Raw genomic sequence first — 17,476 nt, 5'->3', positions numbered from 1 at the left:
TTTTCTTATTGATGTGGTTGATTATGTTAATAGTTTTCCTAATGTTGAACCAGCCCTGCATTCCTGGTATAAATTCCACCTGGTCATAGTGTATTATCCTAGTGATCACTTGCTGTAATCTCCTTGCTAATATCTTATTTAAGATTTTAGCATCAATATTCATTAGGGAAATTGGTCTATAATTTTCTTTCTCTGTTTTTGCTTTGCCTGGTTTTGGTATCACCACCATATTTGTGTCATAAAATGAATTTGGTAGAACTCCTTCTTCACCTATTTTTCCAAATAATTTGTATAATATTGGAATTAATTGTTCTTTAAATGTTTGGTAAAATTCAGCCATAAACCCATCTGGCCCTAGGGATTTTTTCTTAGGGAGTTCATTAATGGCTTGTTCAATTTCTTTTTCTAATATGGGTTTATTTAAGGATTTTATTTTCTCTTCAGTTACCCTGTGCAGTTTGTATTTTTGTAAATATTCATCCATTTCATCTAGATTGTCAAATTTATTGGCATACAGTTGGGCAAAATAATTCCTAATTATTGATTTAATTTCCACTTCATTGGTGGTAACATCACCCTTTTCATTTTTGATACTGGTAATTTGGTTTTCTTCTTTCTTTTTTTAATCAAATTAACCAATATTTTATCTATTTTATTGGTTTTTTCATAAAGCCAGCTCTTAGTTTTATTGATTAATTCTATAGGGTTTTTTTGCTTTCGATCTTATTAATTTCTCCTTTAATTTTCAGGATCTCTAGTTTAGTATCTAATTGGGGATTTCTAATTTGTTCTTTTTCTAGCTTTTTAAGTTGCATGCCCAATTCATTAATCTCCTCTTTCTCTTTTTTATTCATGTAAGCATTTAGAGCTATAAATTTTCCCATAAGCACTGCTTTGGCTGCATCCCATAGATTTTGGTATGTTGTCTCATTATTGTCATTCTCTTGGATATAGTTATTGATTGTTTCTATGATTTGTTGTTTGGCCCATTCATTCTTTAGAATGATATTATTTGGTCGCGGGAGCAGCAGTCTCACATCTAACTCAGAACTCCTCGCAGCCTGACCAGCAACCTAGATTTCCCCAAAAATGGCAACTACTCTCAAGGATCAGCTGATTCTGAATGTCCTAAAGGAAGACCAGGTTCCCCAAAACAAGATCACTGTTGTTGGGGTTGGTGCAGTTGGCATGGCATGTGCCATCAGTATCTTAATGAAGGATTTGGCTGATGAACTTGCCCTAGTTGATGTCATAGAAGACAAACTAAAGGGAGAGATGATGGATCTCCAACATGGCAGCCTTTTCCTCAAAATGCCAAAGATTGTTTCTGGCAAAGACTACAGTGTGACTGCAAACTCAAAGTTGGTTGTCGTTACTGCTGGGGCACGTCAACAGGAGGGAGAAAGTCGTCTTAATTTGGTCCAGCGTAATGTGAATATCTTTAAATTTATCATTCCCAGTATTGTTAAATACAGCCCTAATTGCAAGCTGCTTATTGTTTCCAATCCAGTGGATATTTTGACATATGTGGCCTGGAAGCTAAGTGGCTTTCCTAAAAACCGTGTTATTGGAAGTGGTTGCAATCTGGATTCTGCCCGTTTCCGTTACCTAATGGGGGAGAGACTTGGTGTCCATTCTTCAAGTTGTCATGGATGGGTCCTTGGGGAACATGGAGACTCAAGTGTTCCTGTATGGAGTGGTGTGAATGTTGCTGGTGTGTCTCTGAAGAATCTTTATCCTGCTTTGGGAACTGATACTGATTCAGAGAATTGGAAGGAAGTTCATAAACAGGTGGTTGAAAGTGCTTATGAGGTGATCAAGCTGAAGGGCTATACTTCCTGGGCCATTGGATTGTCTGTGGCCAATCTGGCAGAAAGCATTATGAAGAATCTTAGGAGAGTGCATCCAATTTCCACCATGATTAAGGGCCTATACGGCATTCATGAAGACGTCTTCCTTAGTGTCCCCTGTGTCTTGGGGCAGAATGGCATTTCAGATGTGGTGAAGGTAACCCTGAACCCAGATGAGGAGTCCCGTTTAAAGAAGAGTGCAGATACTCTTTGGGGAATCCAGAAGGAGCTGCAATTCTAAAGTCTTTGAATGTGCTGCCACTTTACTGTCTAGAGAACATGACACTGGTTAAGGGATTAGGTATGATGCGCTTTTCATGTAGGTCAAATCTTTCCTCTGATTAGTGACACCAGAAATATAAAACCTATGAACACACTCTTCCTAACCTTAGAAATGGGGGAATAATACAGTGTGGCTACTTGTAAACCCTGTTTGCCTAGTGATGCTGGATATGTACAGTCTGGAAGTAGTTGTTAAACAGAGCCAGCACTGGCTCTCCAAACTCCCCCCCAGGTATATGACTGCCTGCCTTGTAGGTGCTGTAGGTTCTAGTAGGTCCAGAAGACAACATTCTTGGACATGAAACAACATACAGTAGTAAAACTTTGATGCATTGATTACCTTTGTGTTCCCTTCCATTAGGGCTCTCCAGCATGGCCCCATGTATCACCCTTCCAGAGGACCTGATTTTGTCTACCTATCTCTCTCTCTCTCTCTCTCTCTCTCTCTCTCTCTCTCTCTCTCTCTCTCTCAATAGTTGTAAATTTCCATATTATATTAAAAAATCTATGTACAAAGGTGCAACTGATTCCTCAAGTGTCATACTAACCCTAATACTGAATAAACAACAAATAACTGATTTAAAAAAAAAAAGAATGATATTATTTAGTTTCCAATTGATTTTCATTCTACTTTTCCCTGGCTCTTTCTTACATGTAATTTTTATTGCATCATGATCTGAGAAGGATGCATTTACTATTTCTGCCTTTCTATATTTGACTATGATGTTTTTGTGCCCTAATACATGGTCAATTTTTGAAAATGTGCCATGTACTGCTGAGAAAAAGGTATATTCCTCTCTATCCCCATTCAATTTTCTCCAAACATCTATCATGTCTAACTTTTCTAGTAATCTATTCACCTCTTTCACTTCTTTCTTATTTATTTTTCAGCTAGTTTTATCTAATTCTGAGAGGGGGAGATTCAGGTCTCCCACTAGTATAGTATTACTGTCTAATTCCTCTTGTAACTCATTTAACTTCTCTAAGAATTTGGATGCTATACCACTTGGTGCATACATATTTAATATTGATATTACTTCATTATCTATAGTACCTTTAAGCAAGATGTAATTTCCTTCCCTATCTCTTTTAATGAGATCTATTTTTGCCTGTGCTTTGTCTGAGATAAGGATTGCTACCCCTGATTTTTTTACTTAACTGAAGCATAATATATTCTGCTCCAGCCTTTTACCTTTACTCTGTGTGTATCTCTCTGCTTCAAATGTGTTTCTTTTAAACAGCATATTGTAGGATTCTGGTTTTTAATCCACTCTGCAATTTGCTTCTGTTTTATAGCAGAGTTCATCCCATTAGACTCAATGAATTTTGAGCTGAAAGAAACATGCATATGTAAAAACATGTAGGTTCACAAATACACAATGTTGCATGAGAAGTATGTTCAAAATGTCCAAACTGAAGTACTGTTTAGATCAGAGATGGGGAAGGTCTAATATCAGTTAAGGGAAGGCTCCCTGGAGGAAGTGGCATCTAATCTCAGCTTTAAAGGTTAGGCTGGAAGTCAAAAGCTTGGTAACAACTTGTTGAGGGACTGAATAAATGAAAATAATAATAATAATAATTAGTTAATATAGCTAACATTTATATAGGGCAGCTAGGTGGCAAACTGCATAGAGGACCAGACCCAGGGTCAGGAAGACCTGAGTTCTAATCTAGCCTCAGACAGTTACTAGCTATGAGATCCAGGGCAAATCACTTTACCCTGTTTGCCTTAGTTTCCTCATCTGTAAAATGAGCTGGAGAATGAAATAGCAAACCATTCCAATTACCTTTGGCAAGAAAATTCCAAATGGGGTCACAAAGAGTCAGACACAGCTGAACAACAAAAACATATAGCACAACACACATACACATATCACTAGAAAGAGAGATAGAGAGATGATAGATAGATAGATAGATAGATAGATAGATAGATAGATAGATGATAGATAGATAGATAGATAGATAGATAGATAGATAGATGGATGGATGGATGGATGGATCACTATATATCAGGCACTATGCCTAGTGATTTCATTTATTCTTCACAACAACCCTGGAAGGTAGGTGCTATTATTATCTCTATTTTACAGCTGAGAAAACTGAGGCAAATAGACGTTAAGTGATTTGACCAGAGTCACACAGCTCGTAAGTATCTGAGGCTGGATTTGAACTCAGATCTTCCTGACTCTAAGCCCAGCATTCTATCCACTGTGCCAAGATTAAACATAACAATATGTGTGTACACATTATGGGGGGGGGCGGTTCCCATGGAAAGCCTGGTTGTTAAATATTTACCCGCATACCCCTGTTATTGCTCTGTAAACCCTGCTAGAGCTCAGCGGGAGGGCAGTAGATGTCTCAGAGAATGAAGTCATCAGCAGACTGATGACTATAGGCTGCTGATTAATGATAACAATAATAACCGACATTTATATAGAGCTTTATGATTTACAAAGTGCTTTACATAAACTATCTCTTTGGAGTCATCCACTAGACCTCAGCGTCACAGGACACACAGAGTTGGTAGATCCTTTTGAGATTCTAGAATTAGAGAATGAGAAAGGACCTAGCAGGTAAAGGACACTGTTAGAACTAGAAGGGGCCTTGATAGGAGTTTACATTTCTATGGTGCTTCAAGGCTTACCAAGAGCTTTCTCTACAAGGACTCTTTTTTTGGGGGGGAGGGGGGCAGGCAATAAAGGTTAAGTGACTTGCCCAGGGTCACACAGCTAGTATGTGTTAAGTGTCTGAGGTCAGATTTGAACTCAGGTGCTCCTGACTCCAGGACCGGTGCTCTATCCACTGCGCCATCTAGCTGCCCCACATTGACTGTTTAAGGTAGAAGACAGAATTTTAATCAGGATTATTCATGCCTCAAAATCCAATACTTTTTTCTAGATCATATTCCCCCTTAGAATTATAGAAGCATGGCTAGGTGGTGCAGTGGATAAAGCACCAGCCCTGGATTCAGGAGTCTCTGAGTATCCTATCAAACTTAGCCTGCACTCCCAATATTTTTCTTTCTATTCTCTCTCTCTCTCTCTCTCTCTCTCTCTCTCTCTCTCTCTCTCTCTCTCTCTCTCCCTCTCTCTCCCTCTCTCTCTCTCTCTCTCCCTCTCTCTCTCTCCCTCTCTCTCTCTCTCTCCCTCTCTCTTTCTCTCTCCAGCAGATAATGGTCTCTAATCATTTGGTTTAAATGTGTTAACCCATTACCTCATTAAGCTTCAGTCTTCTCTTCTGTCAAGTGGGTATATTATTCCTTGTCCTATCTCTATGTTCTGAGGAAGGTGGAGGTATGAGTTACTCTTATTTCTGTTAACAGGCTTTAGTCCATACCTTCTTACCGAAATAGAGGAACTGCCCTTTTATAAGAAAAGAGATCATGGCTTTCCCAAAGCCAAAGAAACTGTAACCCACAACTTAATCATGGGTCTTGTTATAGCTAATCCCTTACTGTGGGGTTATTGTCCATTTATGGAGGAGCAGAAAATTTTCCTGGCTCTGAGAGGTGAGGCTATATATATATATAACTTTTTTGTGACCCCCCCCACCTTCTCTTCTCCTCCCCTCTGAGGGAAGGAAAAGGAGCGAGGGGTCCTTTGAGGAGAGAGGGCAGCAGGGACTAGGGGGCACAGCAGGGGCTATTGCTAAGACTGGTGCTAGGGAAGGGGCCTCCTAGGGGCTGAGGCTAGTCCTGAGCCCAATCTAGGGAGGGGGAGTCCCAGATCTCTGGTTTGCTGAATGAGGCCATTTATTCAGAAGATCAAAGAGCCACCTGCACAAAGCCCACAATTGGCCTGGAGCAGGCCCCAAGCCCACTCCTGCCCAGAGCCCTCTGGTGAGGGAGGGGAAGCTGAGCTCTGGCAGAGGAATTTGGCTTTCACAAATTGCCTAGGAGGAGAAAGAGCAAAAGACACTTCTTCCTAGTTTTCCATGGCAATGTCTTTGAAAGAAATTATGAAAAGGTTGTGCTGTTACAATAGAAGTTTTAACATCTTGTTTAACATAAGAATGTATATGTATATGTATGGGCATATATCTGGATAGACAGACAAAGAATCCCAGAATTTCTTTCAGAAGAGAGATAGACAGACACATGGACAGACTAAGTGATAGATAGTTAGATGGATAGACACAGACAGACAGACAGACATAGATGGATAGATAACCACAGAATGTCTGTCAGAAAGGATTTCAGAAGTCAACTTGGCTTTCCTGATTTTTTCAGCCAGGGGTATCTTATGAAAACCATCAACAAAAGCATAGAAGAGGTACAGTCTGGCAGAGGAGATGCCCACACCTATGAAATCATCACTCCCTGAAGTAATTATCAAATTATGATTCTTGACCAGTTTATATACCATTCAATATTCAGTAAACATTTAGTAGAAGTCCTGCTATTATAGCAGGCTATGTTATGGTGGATACGAAGAAAAATGAGAGAAACTTCAGTAGAAGGTAGCTATAATACAAAATAGAATATGAGCAATGGAGCAGAAAGGTCTAAGGGGTCTCTTCCAGCTGGGAGAAGAAGAAACATTTTAAGTGGATCTGAGAGCCAGAGGTTCCTATGAGCAAATAACTGTATGCACATATGTGTACATGCATACACATATACACATATATGTACACGTGTGTTTAGTGCAGCTTCCCATGTACCACTCCTTCCCCTTTCTTCCAACTCCTCCTCAAAGACAAAGCACATTCCTGCAGGCCTGCCAAAACTATCCCATGCACACCCTGGAAATTCCTATCCACTACCAGAAAATACACTTAAATGAAGACTGTTTTCTGGCATCAGCAGATCTCTGTCTTTTGTCTTTATTTTCATGTTATATTTCATACCTTTTATCAAGTAAAAAATGTTGACAGCAGAGGAAGTGAGTTATAGCTGGTCTGGCAGCAAAGGGACATGAAACCCTTCTGGCTGGCAAGAAAAGGAAGGCTAACCCCCTCTTCAGTTAGTGGTAATCCTGTTCACCTTTATCTCTTCGCCTTGTTTCCAAATGCATATCCTCTTTCCCTTGAAAGAAAAAAAAAACAAATGGTGCTTGTATTCAAACTTCCAGATGCACATATCCTAGTTCAACAAACCAACATCTAACAGGAGAGGACTGTCATATAGGGCAGTTTGAAAAGAACGTTGGGCTAAGACAGAAAACCTAAGCTTGGATCCTGTTTTTGCTACTAACTCACTGTGTGACTTTAGACAAGTCACTTTCCCTCAGGACAGGGAGCCTGAGTTCTTCATCTACAAAATGAGAGTATTGAACTAGATAATCTCTAAAATTCCCTCCAGCTCTTACATTTTAACTTCTTAGTAGGGTACCAAGAGTACTTCTACTGGAAAGTAGGATGACAGGGCTTAGAGCCGAAAGGGAGATTATCCAGACCAAACTCATCATTCTATAGATAAACGAAGTAGGAAACAGAAATGGGAAGTAACTTGCCCCAGGTCACACAGAATAAGTGAATCTCAGAAACTCAGAGTTGGGAAGCACCACAGAAGCCACCTAGTCCAACCAATTCCAAAAGAAGGACCCTCTTAAAATATCCCCAACAAGTAGACCTCCAGTGGTGCCAGAGAATGTTCTTCTAGTGAATAGGACACCCATTACTTCCCAAGGCAGCCCATCCTCCTTTTTGGTAGCTATTATTAGTAAAAATTTCCTTAGAGTTTAAATCTGCCTCTCTATGACTTCTACTCACTGCTCCCAGTCCTCCTCTCCAAGGTCAAGAAGATGTCTAATGCTTCTTCTACATGGCAGACTCTCAGATACTCGAACATAGCTGCCTTGAATCTCCCTAAGGCTCCACGTTCTCCAGTTTAAACATGTCCATTTCCTACCTCCTCTTCTCCCGTGATCTAAATGCCCTTCAGCCTAGTCAACCCTTCTCTGGACATTCTCTTGTTGTCAATGTCTTTCCTTAAGTGTAAAATGCGATACTCTAGATATTGCCCAACAGAGGACAGTTGGCCTAACACTTTTGTCACTCTGAACATGATTTGTAGCTCTAGCACTCTCCAAGAAATTTAGAGTTCAGAATGGACCTTTGAAATTTTCTAGTCTAACCCCCTCATTCACAGATGAGAAAACTTTGTAACAAGTGGTCTTAAAGTTAAATTCTTATCTTATGTTCAATAATACTGCTAAAGAAGCTCAATTTTATCAGTCTTCACATTCTCACCATAAGTAAAAGCAAAAGAAAGGGTGAAGTTACAACTAAATGAAAAGGATGGCCCACAGGTCTTCCTTGAAGAAGCACATAAAGGAATCAATAGAGTTGGTTTTATTATGAACATAGAAACAAGAGACCATTCTATGGGACATTTGTTCATTTTGTATTGCAATGCTCATCACAAGAATTTGCAAAAAAATCACCACCTTGAAAAAAATTGCAGCTTGTGCTCCATTATCTGTTGCAGAGGTTAAAGCGTTAGAGAAATTCTATAAAGAATTTGATATTTGTTGATAGAAATACAAAAGTGGAAATAATTAAGAATAGCAAGTAATATATTAGAAAACATATATCAATAAACCAAGAGGTCAAAAGCTTATAGAGTACACAGAAGATTTACATATAAACACAATGAATACTTTCATTAAGAAAAGAATCAATAGGGGGCAGCTAGGTGGCGCAGTGGATAAAGCACTGACCCTGGAGTCAGGAGTACCTGAGTTCAAATCCAGCCTCAGACACTTGACACTTACTAGCTGTGTGACCCTGGGCAAGTCACTTAACCCCCATTGCCCTGCAAAAAACAAAACAAAACAAAAACAAAACCCAAAACTTAACACGTCCAAAACTGAACTCAAGAAAAGAATCAATAGCCAGGGTCACACGTCTAGTAAGTATCAAGTGTCTGAATCTGGATTTGAATTCAGGTCATCCTGAATCCAGGTCTGATGTTTTATCCACTGTGCCACCTAGCTGCCCCCATAGATTAACAATATATTACAAGAGATTATAGAGTTAAAATGAAACAGTTATTTAGAATGCATTTAAAAATGAAAATGTAAGTAGTACAGCTAATAGAGGAAAAAATGGAAAAGATCTGCAAACATTATTATAATAAACTATTTTCACCATTGAGAACAGTAGAGACAGCATACTTGGACTCCAACATCAAGTCCCAGTTATGCTTATGGAGGAGCTAATAATGGTATTGGGGCTGCTAGGTAGCACAGTGGTAAAGCACTGGCCCTGGAGTAAGGAGGACCTGAGTTCAAATCTCACCTCTGACACTTACTAGCTATGTGACCCTGGACAAGTCAGTTAACCCCAATTGACTTAAAACATCCAGGGCTCTCCCCAGTAGTTCTGATGTATATCTTGCCACTGGACCAAGATGGCTCTGGAGGAGAGAGTGACGTTGGTGACCTTGTACAGCCCTCCCTTACTTGACTCTAATTTACTGCAAGTCATGACATCACCAGTGTTATGGTCCTCTTCAATAAGGAAGGACAAACAACAATAAATGATATTAGTGACAACAACAAAAAAGCAGATTAGATCAAGTATATGTACAAAGGAGAGATCCATCATGGAAATGATACAATTGTGAAGGTATTGAGGGATTGATTTTGAAGATATGTGAAGGAAGAAAAGATACATAGGGAAATAATTGTACTTTATTAATACTGGAAAAGGTGGCTGAAATAACATCAACAATTCTGGCCTTGTGCCTTCTTTCCGCCTATATAAAAATTTTATGAGAATTGTTTACATGGATTGGGGGAATCCTTGGTAGGTGGGGTGGAGCAAGGTACCTTAATAAGAAACATGTCAGGCTTTTGCAAATGATATTCCACACAAGGTTATATCTTCACGCTCATATAATAAACTGGAAGATATAAAGAATACAAAATCTGTATCAGTCTCTTTGTCATGGTAGATTTTATTCTTATCATTTGTTGTTACTCTCCTTGATTCAGGAGACCAACAAAGACTCTCTTAATTATCTATCAAAATTATTCAAGTTTCCTTGAAGAATGCTATACTGAAGGTAACCTTGTTCTATGACCCCCTCACCTTAAATATCAGACAAAGCATAGAAAGGAGATATGTACATTCACCAAAAATGTTTTCATTGTTCTGGAAGATAGGATAGAGTCCAATGGAGGAACTATTTCCTATAGAAGGGGAAGTCTTCTGGGTGTTCCTGTTTGTAGGAGATACAGTATTATTTGCATCATGTCCTCAAACACTGTAGGCATTTCTGGGAGATATCCATAATCACTCAAAAGAGTTTGGCCCAATCATCAACACAAGAAGAAAAAAACCAAATAGATAAAGAATATCTATTGCTCAGATTATGCTGGACAGTTGTTTAGATGGACAAGCTGTAGCGCTTTAAAGCTTATCCATCAGTAGGTATATATGAGCATATGTATGTTTAAACACACATAAACATACACCTATACAACATATATGTAACGTGTACATATGCATGTATTGGGGACAGACAGTAAAAATGGACAAGTTAGATACAGAATTAGAAGAAGAGTAGATTGTTCACCGCTAGGAATTACAAACTCATAATGATCCAAAACTTCTAAAAATAAAGGCCTATCCTACTATTACTATTGTTATGTGACTGGGGCATGGAATACACAAGAGTATCCAAGAATTGAAACAAATATCATTCAGAATGCAAGAGAGAGACAAAAACTGACTGTAAATAGGCTTTGATACAGCCTTGTTCTGTTTAATACAAATAATGAATCTCATAAAGTGGCTTCCTTATTCTAATTAGCACTATTCGGGGTTCTAATTATATATGAAATATGAACATTGGTTCCAACGAAATGGGAATATACAATGAATTTTTTAAAATAAGTGTTTTATCTATTTACTAATGTGATAAAATAATAGCAAAGGAAAATAAAATATTTCTGATTCACTTTTTATTACAATGTTATAAATCTACCTAGAGTAGTTGTAAAAAACAAAATTTTTTAAATTTAAAAAATTTTTGAATATCACACCAAAGATACAACATTGATTATTATCACTTTAAATATTTTGGCGGCATTAGGCATAATAATCTTCTTTTTCTTTAATTCTTCATATACACACACACATATATGTATATATGTGTGTGTATATATACATATATACATACATATATACATACATATACATATATACACATACATATATACATATATATACACATACACACACACACACACACACATATATATATATATATATACACACATATATACTGTTAAGTATATAAACTTTTTTCCACATCCTGGTGAGTTTGCATGCTCACACTCTCACACAACTGGATGACTAAGGGAATTATCTAAAATCAGTTATATTTTAAATGCAAGTTATTGGCCTAAAACAACTTGAAAACCAGTATTTGAAAACAACTTTCATCACTCATGCTTTCTTATCTGACCACCAAAGAACTGGAAGCAATAGACTGCCTCAGAGAACAAGAATTTTGAGACTGAAAACCATTGGTACAATTAAAAATCTCCTTCTATATTATCTTCCAAAAAGTATTAGTTGATCACTTGACACTTGAAATCCAAGCAAAGTTGTATCTTTCTTAAAAATGTAAGTTCTGGAAGGCATTCTTTTACAGAATAAGGCTGTTTCATCCACATTAAAATTTAGTTGATCATTCTATCCACCTTTGTAAATCATTTTCTTCCAAGCATCAGGACGTTTAGCCATCATGTCCTCATCTGCACTGACTGCCTCTTTGGTAATTTTCACATTATGCAATTCAACTTTATTTTTAAAGCCATGGAACCAACCAACGCTTGCAGTAAAAGTTTCTTCACTATCCTCTTCATTTCCATTTTCTTTCACTGCCTTAAATAAACTTGAAGCTTTTGTCTGAATGGCTGCTCTGCTAAAAGGCTGTTCTGTGTTGTTTTTGATTGCAATCTTTGATCCATACAGCTAAAAGATGGTCCATTTTTATCATTATAACACTTCTGAAATTCCTTGTAACTATTTGCAAACCACAGAAAATCCTGATGCAACTTTGCCTTTTTCTTTTATTTCACCTGTGTATTTATAATATTCTGTAACGTAGAAAAAGGCATTCTGATATCTCAACCTATTTTTGAGTTACTATGACCACATTTATGCCATTTAATCACATCACATTTGTGTTCTAATGTAACAGCAAGCCTCTTGTCTTTTTGGGCTGATAGTTTTTCCATCTGAAATATTCTTCTACTTGTCCATTTTGTTGAGATGTCTTTATAAACAAAATGAATACATCTGTTGATAATTTGTATGTAGCAATACATCACATCCACACTCAATAGGCAAGTGTAGAATCATGGCTAGCTCTCATGCACAGCATCCGTTGAACTCTGGCTTATGTTAAATGTGACCTAGCATCATTTTATAATTCACACTACACTGAATTTTGAAATCAAATTCAAATTTCAATTGAACTCAAACTCACATTAATCACTAGACTAAGTCTAGCTGTATATCATTAAAAAAAAAAACTTTAAAGAATGTTATCAGAGAGATTTATGATCCAAAAAGGAAGACAGACTAGTCATGTTCTGGGGACTAGGAATGACAGGTGGACTACCCATGTACTATAATGATATATTCCTGTTGTCAGAAGAAATCAAAGAAGGCTCCTAACTTTCACTTAATGCCCAGTCCAAGTCTCTATGGCTTATTTTTTAAGGTTCTGATGGCTTAGAATGAATGTAAATAGAAAGTGTTTTCTGTTCTGCCCAGAAACTTTGAGGACCTTCCTCTCCCAGATTAGTATTGTTGTGATGGCTAATTAGGCCATCTTTTGTCTCAATTCTTACTTAGTCCTTACTCATTGAATGGGTTTTGCCTCAGGTAAACTGAGACCTGGGAAAGACATTAATTTAGAGCAGCTCTTTTTTTTTTTTTTGGTGAGACAATTGGGGTTAAGTGACTTGCTCAGGGTCACACAGCTAGTGTCAAGTGTCTGAGGCCAGATTTGAACTCAGGTCCTCCTGAATCCAGTGCCACTGCGACATCTAGCTGCCTCAAGACATTAATTTAGAAAGGCCAAGGTTAGCCACTTCATACCAGGCATGCTAGTTATCTTAACTTTTGTCTTACCCTGGACTTCAATGACTCTGGAGGAGAGAGTGAGGCTGATGACTTTGCACAGCTCTGCCTCACAAATGCAGTTCACACACAAGTCAAGATGTCACCTTCCTGATGGCACTGGTCCTCTATGAGAATGAAGGACAAATGATGTTTGGGTAACCTCCTTTGGCAAACTTATTGGGGGACATGGGCAAGAGTCACACTGGATAAGAAGGGATGGGAGGTCTAAATCACTGAGGGAGTATCCAAACCCATGAGATCATAGACTTAGTTCAGTAGTTGAGTAGTAAAGGATCAAAGTTGCCTCTCTGGCTTACCTACAAATTACTGTCAACCAAGTAATGGGGGGGGGGGCGGGGGATAAGGAAATGTATTCCAGGAGGAAGCCAGCTAGACTGAGAAGCAGAGATCACCTCAGGATGAATTCAAGGTGAACAGCTCACCTTTGGACTGGGTTCTCCTACCCACCACATGTGCTGTGAACATATGCCCAAAATCAGAGCTCAGAGAAAACCAAAGATTTCTGAATTCAGTTTTAGAAGGGGTGAAATAAGATTAAATTGCACCACTTCCAACCAGAGCATCTCCATTATAAATTCCAATTGTATTTAATGAAACAATAAATGTGTGTTGAATTAATACCAGTATTTATTGAGGTTTAACAAGAATTCACAAAGATGCGTATCGCTTAGTTTTATCTGCATATTCCTTATACAGTTATTAAAACACCAAAATATGATTTTAATAATCAGTGGGATTTTAATTAACACACAATAATGATCCTATTCAATCGAACTCCTTAGATTCAGAAAGTAATTATTCATTCAAGACACTTAATTTGAAGTGTTACCACAGATCTGTATCTCCTGCAGCCACAAGAAGTTAGATCATAATATTTCTTGTTAGAACTTATAAAGCAAGTTCACTTCAGAGGAAAAATTAAGTCCAGGTTTCAAGGAAAGGGGAAAAAAAGGAGGGTGAGATGAGGTGTGAAACTGCTGGGTGGTCTAGGAAATCAGTGTGGTCTAGAATCCAAGAATCATAGAATTACAGAGTTAGAAGATATCTTAAAAGATATCAGATCCAGCCCAAACACACACACACACACACACACACACACACACACACACACACACATCATCTTAAGAGGTGATGTATTAGCAGTTATACATAGCTCTAAGTCCTAAGGTAGGGAAGATTGTTACCACCACCACCACCACCATCATCACTGTGAGAAGGTAGTTGTCTCCTCTCAATGTCATACTCCTCCTGACCTGTTTGTAGGACAAAGACTTTGGATCCCCTCCTCCCCCTCAGGCTAGCAAGGTCACATGGTTCAAGGAGCCAGGGTCTCAATAAGGTCCAATCCAGAGTTGTGTCCATATAAGGAAGTATGAGGTCCACTCCTGAGTTATGCCCATACAAGGAAGAGGGGTGGGAATACTGCCTTCCGATTAGCTAGTTTTTGTGTGTAGATTGTAACCCTTGAGTAATCGGACCAATGATGAAAAAGGGGAGGGCCCATTCATGTTAGGGACTAGGGTATAAAACAAGGCCTGTGAGCCCCCCTTTTTGGGCACCCACTAGCTGCACACTAGGGTACCTCCTTCTCATGAGAAGGAAATAAAGAGCCTTTGTCACATCCCTGTTGAGTTCCTGAGGATTATTGAGAAGAGGATGGTTTTTTCCCCTCGCAATCATCATCATCATCAATGTTTATTTATTTTTTGAAAGACTTTTTATCAATAAGTCCTATAGTAGTCCTGAGGATACAAGACAATATCCCTAACTTCTAGGAGCTCATAATTTAGTTGAGGAGATAACAGACATTTTGTGACAGAGGCAGCCAATTGGCACAGTGAACAGAGCACTGGACCTGCATCAGACACTTACTAATATGTGACCCTGGGTAAGTCACTTAACTTAATATCTGCCTCAGTTTCCTCCTTGGTAAAATGGGGATAATAATAGAACCTACCTCCCAGGGTCTTGGGGATAATAAAATAAGATGATGTTTTATGAGACAAAGAGTTAAGGTTTGCCAAACCAAACCTTACAGTGTTATATAAATGCTAACTATTATTATTTTACACGCACACACACACACATACACACACATAAATATACCTACATGCATATATTAAGCTATTAAAGCTTAAAACAGCACTAAGACTTTGGGGACACCTTGTACATGTACATATATCTATATGCATATGTGTACATATATGTCTCTATATGTGTGTGCATCTATGCGATACAAAGGTATATGTAGGTATATATGTATTTACAAATGTATGTGTACGTATATAATTTCATTGGCCCAAACTATCACATTCCCCACTATTCCTTTTTCTAAACTACACAAATATACCATAGTTCCTATGCTTTGTGCCTTTACTTATCACATTCTGTCTTCTGCCATATTCATCCTTTCTCCTCCACCTCCTGCTCCTTCCTTCCATCTAATTAATATTCACCCTTTAAGGGCTAAATCAAATGCCTCCTCCAGAAAGCCTTACCTTATCCCCCCCAATTGCAATTATCTTTTCCTCCTGTAAATCCCTGTCATTCTTCTCAGCTCTCCTATAGTCCTTATTTCACCTGACTTGGATCCTCAGCTTCCTTCATGATCTATTTCAGGTGCTACCACTTACCTAGGCCTTTTCTGATCATCCTCAGTTGTTAACATTCTCTCTTGCCTGAAATTGCTTTGCACAGTGAGGTGGGGTAGTAGCTAGAGCATTGGCCCTGTAGGCAGCAGGACCTGAGGTCAGATCTGACTCTCAGACACTTATTAGCTGTGTAACCTCAGGCAAGTCACTTAGTTCTGCTGGCCTCAAAAACAAATACAAAAAAGCCACCTTTGCATTCCTTTGTATTGACTTGCTTACATACATTGGCCCTCCTCAGTCAAATGTCACTTTCTTGAAGGCAAGGACTATCTATTTTTTTTTCTTTATAAGCCCCAGCACCCAGTGCTTGCATGTAATAAAATTTTGTGAATTCAATTCAATCAATTAATAAACATTTATTAAGTACCCACTATATATCCAGCACTATGCTCATTAGACTTTAAATTCCTTTAGGACAGGGGGCTATGTCATATTCATCTTGTGACTCCCATGACACCTAGCATAGGAATGTGCACATCATAGGCCTCCAGTAAATGTTTGATGAATAAATGAAATAATAAAAATTCAATTAAATTCTATAAAGGCTTTTGAAGGCCCACCCCAACTGTACACATGAGTTTCTCTGCAAAGTGCTGAACTGCACTGGTAGAGAGAATTTCCTCATTTGAGAATTTCCTTTACTAATGGAATGAGAGGCCCAGTTCTTATTCCTAACTAGAATTGTGTCTCTGAGCTATTATTACTCCTCTTGCTAATTATGTGTTGGCTTCAGTAGCACTATGTTGCCTCTGCCATTTGTAAATGTTCAAAGATTTATTGATTTTGAAATATTTTACCACATTACACAGTGTTATCCCCAGCCACCTTAAAACAATTGATAACTGAAACTTTTGCACTAGTGTTTTCTTACTATCACCAATGGACTATCCATTCCTTACCCCACCCTCACATACACATTCATATCTAGCAATCATATGTAACCCAATCTGACCCTGGTTGAATTTGAAGAAAATAAAATTTCTCTCACAGCTAAAAACTGTTGTTCAAAGTCTATTTCTTTTTTTTTTTTTATTTTAGTGAGGCAATTGGGGTTAAGTGACTTGCCCAGGGTCACACAGCTGGTAAGTGTTAAGTGTCTGAGGGCAGATTTGAACTCAGGTCCTCCTGAATCCAGGGCCAGTGCTCTATCCACTGTGCCACCTAGCTGCCCCCAAAGTCTATTTCAATTAGGGGAAACTGAGTGCAATCAAACTCAGGATTAACTCAAACTTGTCTGGTTTCAGGTTTATCCTTAAACAAAAAACCTAGGTCAGCCTCCACCCAAAATTCAGAATTTGCTAACCTCACTTCAGTCTGTTTGCATTGGAAACTGTGGTTTCACCTGGTTTGGACACCAAATAAGGCCACTGGGTGTAAGCTTATTAACCAACCTCCAGAAAAGGCTTAGCAAGCTGCCTGATCCCACACAGCTAAGACCCAAATTGAAGAATTAGGCTGCACATGGCATTCAGCAAGATGTCTGAATATTTTTCCAAGTGTCACAGAAGAATGAACCATAGACTGCTATAGTTTTTTTAATTTGTGTTGATACTTTTTTTCCATACTACCTTCATTTCCACATACTTC

The 17,476-nt window shown here is 38.4% G+C and overlaps 1 protein-coding gene across 1 annotated transcript; it reads left to right on the top strand.

Moving 5' to 3' along the window:
• Positions 1–1,072: 1,072 nt before the first annotated feature.
• LOC122743567 (L-lactate dehydrogenase A chain-like) lies at positions 1,073–2,546 on the top strand. The gene has a single exon (XM_043988625.1). It carries the CDS (start codon positions 1,090–1,092, stop codon positions 2,089–2,091), a length of 1,002 nt encoding a protein of 333 aa, XP_043844560.1. The 5' UTR covers positions 1,073–1,089; the 3' UTR covers positions 2,092–2,546.
• Positions 2,547–17,476: the final 14,930 nt, after the last annotated feature.

The sequence above is a fragment of the Dromiciops gliroides genome, chromosome 2, assembly GCF_019393635.1.
Source record: "Dromiciops gliroides isolate mDroGli1 chromosome 2, mDroGli1.pri, whole genome shotgun sequence".
NCBI classification, from domain to species: domain Eukaryota; kingdom Metazoa; phylum Chordata; class Mammalia; order Microbiotheria; family Microbiotheriidae; genus Dromiciops; species Dromiciops gliroides.
This window is presented reverse-complemented; position numbering and strand designations above follow the sequence as displayed.

Coding starts and splice junctions, on each gene's coding strand:
- LOC122743567 (XM_043988625.1), top strand. CDS start 1,090: ATGGCAACTACTCTCAAGGATCAGCTGATTCTGAATGTCCTAAAGGAA.